Here is a 12,764-nt window from a genome sequence, read left to right as displayed (position 1 = left end):
AGATGTGTGGGTTGTGATAGTGGAACATTTGTGAGGAGTAGGAGTGATGGGGGTGAGGGTGAGAGTGGGGGTATGTGATGGCATGCAGGTAGGGTGGGGGATGTAGTAGTTAAGTTTTGACTTACCAGAGTCCATTCCTCCTGCTACTCCTGCAAGGCCCTCAGGATGCAGAATCGCCAAGACTGCTCCTCCCATGTTGTTAGTTGTGGGGGGAGGGGGAGTCTGCCGCCAGTCCGCTCAACCACAAGTTGGTGTCTTGAGACCACAGAACGCACCTTCCCCCGTAGGACGTTCCACCTCTTTCTGATGTCATCCCGATTTCTTGGGTGCTGTCCCACTGCGTTGACCCTGTCCACTATTCTTCACCATAGCTCCATCTTCCTTGCAATGGAGGCGTGCTGCACCTGTGATCCGAATAGCTGTGGCTCTACCCGGACGATTTCCTCCACCATGACCCTGAGCTCCTCCTCCGAGAACCTGGGGTGTCTTTGCCGTGCCATGGGGTGGTGTGGGTGATGTGTGTGGTGATAAGTGTGCTCATATGTAGTGGAGTGTTGTGTGAGGTGCGTGGAAGTTATGTGGGTGATGGTGTTGTGTGCCTGTGGATGCTAGTATTGTTGATGGTGGTGTCTCTCTCTGTGCTTCTTCTAAATTGTGGTCTTAGGGATTTGTGGGTGATGTTGGTGTGTTTCTTATATTGTATTGGGTATGTGGGAGTGGTGTGTGTATGTGTATCAGGTGTGTGTATTTTGAATTGTCCAATGTGGCTGTGTTTTGTAAGAGTGTGTGTATTTTGTGTACCGCCAATGGAATACCGCAGTTGAAAGACTGCTGCGTGGATTCGTGGGTCGTGATAGTGTGGGCGTATTTCTGTTGGCGTGATGGTGGAGGTTTTGTTTTTGCCAGTTTCTCACTGACCTTTGGTGTGGCGGACTTGTGTGGGTGTCTGAATATTGGCGGAGTCCGTGCTGTGGGTCATAATTGCTGTGGCGGATTTCCGCGGCTGCGGCGGTGTGTTTTGTCGGTCTTCTGCACGGCGGTAAGCGGCTTTTACCGCCAATATTGTGTTTGTCCCATCTTTTATTATATTCTTTTTTTCTTAAAAGGGTTTGTTTGGGTAGAAATAATTTATGATCCGTAAAGTCAACCCTAATCACTATGTTATGTTCTGAATCCTGAGTTTATCCTTCCACAGACCAAGCACTCTACTAGTATTGATGACGTGAATCCTGCACCTTGTTTTCCCCTTTGTATTATGTATCAATTCCTATACACTGATTACACGTGTATGATTCATTATCTCTGTATGTGTTTGTGATTCAAAGTGCTCCAACACCCTACGCTGGTAAGAGAGGCACCATGAACCAAATGAAGTACATGTAAGAGAGGGGCTATGGGAGACGAGAGGGACTGAGATGATGAAGGAACCATTGAAGAGCCCTAATAGGGGCTGTGTCCTGGTGTACTGTAAGATCATCATTTACAATGTTTTAAAAACGAAAGCAATCGAATATATAATGAAAAATGCTTTATAGAATTTTTTCAAAAATTTCTTTCAGGGAGAACCCCTCAAGCCCCATTGTAGTGGTTGGGCGCTAGGGGGATTGGTCTGACAAAATCTGCCAGGTCTGCTTCGGGTTCCCAGTCTGGCCCAGAGACATATATTAAACCTGTAAGTCATGACAGCTGAAGGATCTTGTGCTTTCAAGACATGTGTGCCCTCTTCTCACACATGCTGGTGACAAGGATCACTTCAGAATTAAAAGCTGTCACTACACAAGCAGTGTGGAGAGCTGCACCTAGGCACAGTTTGGTGTTTTTTGGCACCGTTGCCATATAGGTGCATTAGTAATTGTGCTGCACCTAGGCACAACGTTGATGTTTTTTGCAGTGTTGCCATAAAGACACAGTTTTGGTGCGCTTGACGGTGTTGTCATTAAGGTGCCATAAAATTCCCAGACTGTCATGAAATCTTCTGACCTGTTGTTTTGTGTTATTCCAGGTGTGCTGCAGTGTAATCCTGTGTGTGCTGATAACGAGCTGTGCACTAACAGTGCTGGATACACAGAGTGCAAGTGTCAACGAATCAAATACATAAATGCAAGTAAGTGTCTAAGGTTTGTAAGCATCAGTGCTTCCCCATAGACACAGAATGAGAAATACTCTTTGGTGATCCCTGTACTGAGTAGAGCATTATAGTAACATTCTTTGCAGTCAAAAATGACTACAGAAACACAGTTGAGGAAGGCAGCACAATCTTCTCACTCTACACAGCCCAAAATAATTTCTACCAGTACAGTTCTACAATCTGCAGATACATTTCTGATAACCTGAACAAAAAGCAGCATTTTTCTACATAGTCACAGCTGTCCTAGGGATGAATAGACTGCAGAGAGAGAAACAAGACCAGAGACACAGATTACATTTATCAGCTATGGTTCATGGTCCAACCCATATTGAAAATTCTATGGCATCTCACATGACATCATTGAATATGTGACAAACAACATCACTGATGTTATTGCTTAAGATATCTGCCTAATTTCAGGGCTGTGTTACATTTGATTCAGAACCATAACTTGATTTATAAAAGTCTATTTGTCAGTGACCTTCATATTTTTATCACACACTTAGGGCCATTTAAAAGAATCGGACACATCAGCCCGATGTGTCAGATTTCTTGTGCTGCCCTATGAGCCCCTAATGATGCCATGGATGTGCTGTATTTAAAGATGCATCAGGAATAGGGACACACCTGTTAGTGTGAAACTCATGCATTTATGGACTGCTGTATAAAAAATGATGCTAAATTAGTTGAATCTATATAAATCAATGTTGAATTGAAGTGTAATGGCTTGCAAACTAGTGTTCTTTTAAGTGGCAAAGCTAAGCCCATAGTGGAGACAGAGAAAATATTAAATGGCACCAAAATGCAAACTCTAAATCATTTATCATAGTGGGGAATGACAAAAAAGTGAAAGAAATTGCTTAAAGATAGAAATAAGAGTCAAGCATGTTTTGCAAGACTGGAGGTCCTAGATGCTCGAAAGCAGAAAGAAAAAAGATGTGAGATGGTATCTATAGTGGGGCAAACTGGGGCCCAATATATAACATCCTTACAATTTTAATAGATTTCAGGATAGCCATGTAAACAAGGCTTTGGATGCTGAGTCAATAAAGGTAGATGATCCACTAACAAGGACAATGAAAGTAGATGAGCCCCTTATAACTTCAGTCCAGAATGGCTGAAAGAATGTAGAATCTCAGCAAGGGACACACAACTCAGATAACAAGAAATTAAGAGTAAAACAACTAGATGTAATTAAAAATACTGTAGAGTTACATGAAGGAGACCACAAATATGGATGTCAACAAGGGACTCAGGATTCAAAGAATAAGGAATTGAGAGCACAACAACTAGAAGCAATTAAGAATACTGTTGATGAATGCAAGGGAAGCAACAAATTTGATACGAGTCAGGCGGTGGACTGTGTGGGGATAAAGATCAGCAAAATGTTGGTAGCAGCAAATTAATATGCATGTCTAAAATACCTGTAAGATATGAGGAATTTTACTCTGCTACCCATCTTTTGACTTCATCAAGTAAGATAATTTTCACCCCCACATATAAATCCAGAGACTCACAGGATATCTTGAATAGAGAGAATATATTGAATTGTTTAAATGCAATGTCATTGTTATCAAAAAAACGCTTTGAGCGATATAGTATTGTTGGAAAATGGGTTATTGGTAAGGGCAGTTAAGTACCTACACTTAGCAACAGGCCACTGACCTCCACTTAAGTCCAGTTAGGTCTCAGTAAATTAAACCCAGCTCAACCCTTGAGAGCTTGGCAACGAGCGACAAGGCTTAACTTAGGAGACAGAGTGTAAAGCATTCAAATATCACAAAACAGTAATTAAATAAAACAAAGGAAACAGTTTAAAAATCCAAAACCAACTCATAACAATAGATTATATTTTTATCTTTAAAATGACACATACATGAATAAAATCGGATAAGGGGAACCGGAGATATGAATTTTCAAAGAATTATTGTTTTTTTTGCGCCTAGAAACAAAAAGCGGCAATCGGGTCATCTGGTTACACCTCGACCGGGGCAAAGTCAAAGTTTAAGGCCGACCGCGATGGAGCCCGGCTCGGCTACTGGCCGCGGGAGGCCCGGGTCAAAAGTTTACCTTCGTACTTAGTCATTTTTCTGAAGATTTTCTTCAGCAGGACGAACCTGCCAGTCCAATCCGACCTCCTGGAACTCTTCTCTGGACACGTGTCGCTGGAATCTTCGGTGGAGATTTTTACCATCGGACTTAGTCATTTTTTTTAGGTGAAAATCCTTTGACCGGGGTAAACCTGGATCTTGAGCCGACGTCCTTGGAGCCCTCCTCGGATACGCTGGCTGGGAGGTCCCGGTCAACTTTGTACGTTCGGACTTAGTCTCCTTTTTGGAGATTTTCTTCACTGGGACAAACCCGCAAATCAAGCCGGGTCGCACTTGAGGCAAACCGGCTAGAGTTTCCGCGGCGGGTTGGTCCCTCCATGGAGCTTTTTTTCAAAAGTTCTCCAAACTTCTCCAAACTTCTGGGTCTTCTCCTAGATGTTCTTTTAAGGTTCTTTTGGGGTCCACAGCTCACCCCAAGGGTCCAGAAGCTCTGAGATGATTCTTGGGGGTGTGGACTACAACTCCCAGAATGCACCTGACTCAAACTCCTTTTTGGCAACTGGGCAGTGGTCAGCTGGTTGATTTCTTCAGGAGTTGGTGCAAAGGACTCTGGTTAGCAAGTTTTCACCTGTAGCAAACAGTGAGTCCCTCCTTGAACCAATTGAAGCCAGGCAAAGTCCATCTTGTGGTGAAGCCCAAGTGTGCAGCTGGTGTAGTCCTTCTGAGTGCAGGTTCCAGGTGCAGGCCAGGGGTCCAGCAGGGCAGTACATCTTCTTCTGGTGTTCTCCAATCAGGTGCAGGGTCCTTCCCCCTGTGATGACCACTTCCTGGGAAGTGTGGCAAAAATCAATCCCAGGAGGCAACATTCTTCAAAAATCCATCATGACTGAAAATGATTTTTGGAGGTTACATCTGGCTGATCCCACCCACTGGTGTGGCTAAAAATCATAAACACACCCCTCACCTGCCCTCTCCTAATCTAATCAAGGGGGCACCTAGTTGTCTGGGGTTGCAGGATGTGGCGGTGTTGCTGGGTTGGTCCAAATGTCCTTCTCTGCCTTGGAAGACCATTTTGGCAGCCCTCCCCCTTCCTGCCTCACCATCTGCTGAGGGGCGATTCCCTCCCACAGGCACATCTCTTTGTGTGAAGCCAGCCCACTTCACACCTCATCAATGCAGCCTGGCCAGGCTGCCAGAGGCTGGCCAATCAGAGCACAGCAACAAAAACAATGCAGGGCTGAAATTGGCAACTTTTCAGGTAAAGTTTTAAACTCTTTACCTGAACAAGTTATATTAAATCCAACAACTGGAAGTTGTGGGCTTTATTATAACAATTAATGTGATACCAAACACTTTGTATCCATTACCTAAGGGGACTTTTACAATTAAAATAAAGTCTCCCCATTCTAGCCTATAAAGGCCATTCACTACAATGAGGGAAACACAAGTTTGGCTGTTTTTATCTCACCAGGGCTTATAAAACTACTTTTATAAGGCCCCTGCTTATAGTTACATGGTACCCAGCCCTAGGGACACATAGGGCACACCTTAGGGGTGGCTTATATGTAAAAATAAGGTAGTTTAAGACTTTGGAACTACTTTTAATTCCAAAGTCGAATTTGCAAATAACTTTAATTTAAAAGCAGCCAGCAAGGCAGGCCTGCCTTTAAAATGACACTGGGCACCTCAGCAGTACACCTATGGGTGCACTACCTATGCTGTGGTCCCTAAACCTACATGCCCTACCATATACTAGGGACGTATAGGTAGGTTGACTTAGCCAATTATAATTAGCCTAATTTGCATATTGATTTTACATAGAGCACAGGCTAGCAGTACCCAGGGCACCATCAGAGTCAGGAAAACACCAGCAAAAAGTGGAAAATGGGGGCAAAAAGTTAGGGGGCCTCTTAGGGGACCTCTTCAATCAGCCCTGTTTTCTCACAAGTATCAATTGAGTTTCTTGGCCCAATGAAGGGGAAGGTGTAGGAAACTACTTTGGTAACATTGCAAAATAGTTCAGTGGTACAACTAGTAATGAGGGAAAAAAATATCATGGCATCTTGAGGAATTGAGTTAAGTTGCTCATTTATATGACGGGGGACCAGACATATTCAGTTTTGAGATCTGCATGTTGTAGGACAGAGTAATGTGCCAAGCAGCGACAGCCATCAAGTATCATGGAGAAAAAAAGGGGCATAAAAGCAAATGTAGGATAATTAACTGAGGCACTGCATGGTAAGATTAGCACGTGACCAATTAAGAGTAATGTAATATATATACAACATGACTTTATAACTATTTGCTCATGGAATATTAATGGAGCACAAACTAAATCTCAAAAAAAGATTCTGCTCAATTGCTCGAAGGAAATCAGATAATGTGTCTTTAAGAAGCATGGGATCTTGAAGAATTTATAATAATTGGGTAGGTAGGCTTCTTTAAACCTGCAATTAAAACCAAAAATCTGGGGCTCACAAAGGGATGCTTAACAATGTTTGTGGACATAGCTTTGAAGATAGTGGCTGCCCAGGTGAAATTAGAAAACAATAATAGTGGTTAAACTGAAAAAATGGAATAAAGACAGTAAAATTCCACTGTATATAATAAATGTTTATATACCCCCTAACGTAAAAACAAAGTGCTCAATAGTATCAGAGCTTTTTAATGTGAGGATGGTACAACTACAGGAACCTTGTCTTTTTGATATATTAGTAACAGGGGATTTTAATATGGATTTAATGATTATTTTGTTTGTGGGGATCAGATCACTCAAAAAGACTATGGTCCTCATTACGTTCTTTTGGCAAGACAGACACGGTGGCGGCCGCCAATAGACTGCCATGTAGGCGGTATTCCGACCTCTGTAGTATGAGTCACACACTGAAGACCGCCAATTACAGCCAAAAATCGGAGACCGCCAGGGTACTCAAGGGTGGAATAGAGGTTGTCCCACCACCAGCACCGCCACCCCAACAACATTCCACCCTCCAGATTATGAGCCACAAATTACCACAGTGGTTCTTGCACAGGGGAAAACCATTGGCAATGCGAACCACTGCGCACAGGAATCTACCAATATGTTAAAACTATCATTGTTAATCGATAGACAGAATTACAGATACAATCAATGCATCTTGCTCCATCAACTTTAAGACAGCATCTGATTCTTTAAATCGAAACCTGCTCTGGAGAAAACATTTATTACTGGGTATACCCCCGGCCTTTTTAAAGCTCTCTAGCTTCTTTATACTTATCCTGGGTTAGGATACGTGTTGGGGTTGGAACTGTTTTATCTAAGAACATTTTTACTCATCAGGGTTTAAAGCAAAGTGTCTTTGCACCTTATTTATTTAATTTGTTTTTAGCATATTTGTATATGGAACTTAATACAGTTAATTCACATGCATCCAGGTTAGATTCCATGTTTATCTCTAATCTGTTTTATGCTGATGATGCCATTCCTATCACCTAAACAAAGGTAGGGCTACAAAGGCTCATGGGAGAGTTATCAGCCTTTTCTCTGATAATTAATCTAAATAAGACAAAGGCAATGGAATGTAGTCGTAGGATTAACAAAACCTACAAATGGTTCCTAAATGGTAAACAAATAGAGCTTTTTGATGATCACAGATGTTGCACACAACATAGGAGAGAGCTAAAGAGAAAAAGTATGTCCTTGGGCTTCGTGTTTCCTCCTTAAAAAGATCTCTGATCGACCCAAGCATTTCACCATTATTAAAAGTTGTGTCAGCTAAACTGGTACCAAGGTAGCCCCAGGGTCAGGGTGCAGTGTACATTAGACATGTCGACATGGACATGGAAATTTGCTAGTGTGTTTTTACATGTCCTAACAGTGAAATACTGAAAGATTTTTGTTTTTCAATGCTGCAAGGCCTATCTCTCTCAGAGGTTGACATGGGGCTGTGTTTAAATATCCTTAAAATTGAGTTTCCCTGCACTGAGAGACATAGGCTCGGGTTTCGGTGATGGTGGTGCAGCCGATGCAGGATTGAACCTCTTAGTCTCTCCCTGCCAAGAAACGGATGCAGAAGGTATGTTATGTTTTTCTGAAAAATACTGTAATTAGGTCATGATGCCAATGGTGGCAACAGGCCTCTTCTTCCACTGTACTTTCTTGACAGACATCCTCCATCTGTGGGGCCATCTTATTAGCACTTTCCACTTATCATGGGCAGAGGTGCTTAGCAGAGGAGGACTCAGATAGCACTGCCAGCTAATTCCCAGACTTATTTCTGTATCAGTATCATATGTGAAGTCTTGTGTGCCTGCAGGCAACAAAAAATGAGTGAACGGTGGGCCATCAGAATCTAGGTTATGTGATACAAGTGAAGTTGTTGCAATTGAGGCTGAACTGTTCCCATGGGGAACAGGGTTAAGACTGATTTGCATATGCAAGGTTCAAACTGGGGTGAAATTGTGAGCAAAATAATTGTTGATTTAACCCAGGTCTGTGACTGGGGGCGAATGTTTGGTTGGTTCCGCATTCCGTCCATCATTTGTGTTTGTTTGCTTTTGTCATAATCATCTCAATTGCTGTATTGAGTAATTGTGTGTTCCCAAACCATGAATGAACTCAATATTTTTCTCATGACTACATTACAAAGAAATCAGTAGGTTTATGTCCCTCTAGGACCATGAGAAGCCTATACGAGGTAGACATGCAGAAACAATAATTTAATAAATGAATTAAGTAATTGCTGGTATGCATCCAGAGCCATGAAAACTCTATAAGAGACAGGAGGAGGTAGGCAAAAATCTAATAAAATAATTCAATACTTGTTGGTTTACCTACATAGCCAATTGGAACTCTATGGGAATCAAATATATCAAATCAATAATTTCTTCTGTCCATCTAGGGCCCATACAAGCTCTGTCCGGCAAAAGTAGGACAAATTAATTACATTTTTGCTCATGCCACTCCAGGTGCCAGGCAAATTCTTCTGGAGGCAAGCAAAAATCAAGTATGTTATTTAAATAACTGTTGGTGCCCTTGCGAGGCCCAAGGGATCCTATGGAAGGCAGGTGGTGACAGGCAAACAACTAATAAATGAATAAAAAACAACAGCACTGTCAAATGTCATAGACCTCAATATTCCTAGAAAATGGATTTTAAAAGTGGCAGAAAAGAGATGAAACACATGTGCTGTACAAAATGGTGGTAGGTATCTCATCCACCATATTGCCATGAAAGGAGGAGGCATAGGAAAAAAAAGACAAAATAGCCACCAAACATACACCTCATGAGCACCACAAGATGGTGGTCATCGCATGTCCAGCATAAAAGAACCCATAGAGAATAAAGGCAAAATGGGGGCCTTTGACAAACAGTACACACCGGCTACACAAAATGGCCACCGCCACAGGGTCAGCAAAGAAGGAAGAATAGAGCACAAAAACAAATTGGCGGACTATAACAAACTTGCTAAACAAAATGGCGAGTGCCTTATGGCCAGCAAAGAAGGAGGCATGGAGAACAAAGATTTCAGTTGCCCTGTCTTGCTGGGGGCACCTGACCCACCCTGCATAACATTTTGCAGCATTGCAGGGAAATGATTATGAAGGTAATATTTACTTATCCAATGTGACTGTGCCAACACACATGCAAGTACCCTTTACTCACCACAATTACATTAGCAATGCCAAAAATGAAAATTAAAGGAAGTTTAAAAATCCCCTCACCACTATATATCAACCAAGTCTTATAGACATAAACTCACAACAAAATGGTGGGCAAGCACATGAGGAAGAATGCAGCTGAAAATAAAAAAAGATGCCTGGCTTCATGCTGTATTTATTTGTTCAGCATGAGATGTGTCGACCCTCATTTTTTTACCTGTTACAAAGTTTTTTTGATGGCTTGCTTGTTTTGTGTGTCCCAGTGAAAACTACAGAGTTTAACAGGTTGTTGCTGTATGAATGTGTATTTCAGACAAGTTGCGAATTGAGTGATTGTGAAGGATTGCTTAGCACACACATTAAAGGGGCAAAGTCGGTTCTTTTTGTAGTTATTTGTAAGAAAGGGAGTTGCATAGTATCCTATATTCCTCCATTCCTTTTATGCAAGTGAGAAAACCAGTGGGAATTGTTTTTTCGCCGGATCTTATGTTTAATGAAATTTCTGTTTTAATAGACCTCTGAAGTTGCTTGTTCACGTTTTAAAATGGTATACTGTTTTTTATTGCTGTACAACTTGATTAATGTTTTAAGCATGTTGCACTTTTTCTTGTCTGTCCGCTGGGCACAATTCTAACTTTAATCAGCCTCACATCCCAGGCTCTAAGGCAATAAGGACTAACCCTCCTTACAGGTGGCCTGGTCAGGTCTTTGGCTATCACATGTTGAATCAATCACTCACAATGTGGATACGGCGTGTCTCGGAATTGAGACGCGCATGCGTGCAGTCTAGAGCCGAGACCTAGACAGTAGGTAAGGAGGGGGAGGTGATTTTATGATATTACTGGGATTGGTTGGGGAGGTGCGGGAACCCTCATGTATTCAGGAGGCCAAGTGAGAGGGAGTGGAAGGTATTGCATATGCTGTGTGTTATATATTGAGTTTACTTTGTGTGTCGGTAACTGACCTTTTCACGTAGCTAATGCTGCCTCTAGCAAGACCTAAAGAAAGACAGTGAATAGTCTCCTTTACTTAACGGGTCATGTCTGTGATGTACTGCAAACGTGAGCACCAACCTTTCAGAGAAACTCTGTTCTCACTGCAAATAACCTGAAGTATTCAACCAGAAAAAGCCAGAGCACATTTTTTGATTATTTTGTCTCCATGTTATCTACCCATTGAAATGATATCCGTGCAGAATGCTATCCTACCAGTGTGCTAAATATTCTATCCGTCATGTGACTATTTCTGAACCAGTCGTGTTGTGTTGCAGGTCGCAGTGACATCCTTCCCACTGTCCAGTGTGAAGGATCAGCAATGACACTGTCTCTCGACAAGTGCCTCCTGGAGAGGTTGAAGTACAGCCTCTCACAGATGTATTTCGCTGATAGGAATTGTACGGCCACAACCTCTCTGCGGCTGGTGGGAAATGAACGTGTGGCCCAAGTTAAAGCCGTTCCACAGAGAGGATGGTGTGGAAATACCTTGGCGGTAAGAAAGGACACACTGTGTGCATTTCAGGCCTCTCAGCTAGTAAAGGTGGTCATTGTCATAAAATATTTACTTCATGAGCGGGAAATAAATGGGAAGGAATAGTAACTCATTCCTGTTCACAGCAGGACTCAGTACTTCGTTGTGAATGAATCGACCATCTGTGTATGGATATATTTATGTATATGTATGAAGGGCACAAGTCGGGGGCACACATGGGTAGATGGCGTCCACCCACTATTATCATGGGGTGGGGGCTCTCCATCTTGCCAGGAAGCTGAGCCTGCTGAGCGCGCCCGAGTATTATTCACGCAGGACACATTCAGCAGCCCCCACACTTTCTCAGGCAGCAAGGGGGTTTTGTTGTTTTAAATTCCACCTGGGCACAAAACAAAGGCCGAAGCTAAGGGCCTCTTCGGGCCTCCTTTTGCTGGAGTATCCTGGCTGGGAGCTGTCTGGAGCCTCACACCTGAGTGCTAATGCAATGAAGGGGAAACAAAGGCACATAGCTTGTTATTACATCACAGGTACTTAGGAGAGCCATGTTATGGAGGCCATTCACTACAATGAGGGGAAATGAATTTGGCTGTTTTAACTCACCAGGGCTCATAAAACTATTTTTATAAGGTCACTGCTTATAGTTACATGGCACCCAGCCCTAGGGGCATATAGGGCACACCTTAGGGGTGACATATATGTAAGAATAACGTACTTGAAGACTGTGGAACTACTTTTAATTTCAAAGTCGAATTTGCATGTAACTTTAATTTAAAAGCAGCCAGCAAGGCAGGACTGCCTTTAAAATGACACTGGGCACCTCAGCAGTGAACCTATGGGGGCACTACCTATGCTGGGGTCCCTAACCCTCCATGTCCTACCATATACTAGGGATTTATAGGTAGGTTAATTTTGCCAATTTTAATTAGCCTAATTTGCATATCCACTTTACACAGAGCACTGCCCCTGGGATTGGTAAACTGTACCCAGGGCACAGCTAAGAGTCAGTAACCACCAATACCTGTCCGAAAAGTTTGGGGGTGACCGGGACAAAAAGGAGGACTTTCCTACAGGCAGCCGCAACATTTTTCTCTGGGTTGCACTCAGCTAATCAGATCTTTAGAAAAAGCTCCTTTGTCTAATCAGAGGGCTCTATTTTTTTCTGGTATTCCCAGAGGACTAACTGTCCAGATACACCTAGCACTTGTTAACTCCTTCAAGCCAACCCAGTGCTTCTTTGATCACACATTTCTTGAAAACTGCAGGTCTCCACTGGGAAGTTATAGTTAGGTCAGCATTTCAACTGAAAATACCTTTTTGTGTTTTACTTATAACTTTGACCCCATTTGATGAATCTTCATGCAACTGTCCAAGAAGGTGCATGGAAGTTTCTGGGTGTTTCATCAAGCGGGTGCCGATAAAATAGTGGGGTCCCAAAACACAAAATTCCAATGCATTTT

General features: G+C 42.6%; 1 protein-coding gene across 1 annotated transcript in view; it reads left to right on the top strand.

Annotated features, from left to right (window-relative positions):
* LOC138283052 (uromodulin-like) overlaps positions 1-12,764 on the top strand; it is a 140,312-nt gene that overhangs the window by 62,713 nt on the left and 64,835 nt on the right. The window contains exons 8-9 of the mRNA XM_069221193.1: positions 2,003-2,104; positions 11,090-11,307. Coding sequence (XP_069077294.1) covers positions 2,003-2,104; positions 11,090-11,307 — 320 coding nt within the window. The remainder of the gene's footprint in view (positions 1-2,002; positions 2,105-11,089; positions 11,308-12,764) is intronic.

This window comes from Pleurodeles waltl, chromosome 2_2 (assembly GCF_031143425.1).
Source record: "Pleurodeles waltl isolate 20211129_DDA chromosome 2_2, aPleWal1.hap1.20221129, whole genome shotgun sequence".
In the NCBI taxonomy this organism is placed as follows: Eukaryota; Metazoa; Chordata; class Amphibia; order Caudata; family Salamandridae; genus Pleurodeles; species Pleurodeles waltl.
Note: the sequence above shows the minus strand (reverse complement) of the source record. Positions and strands in the feature narration are given on the sequence as shown.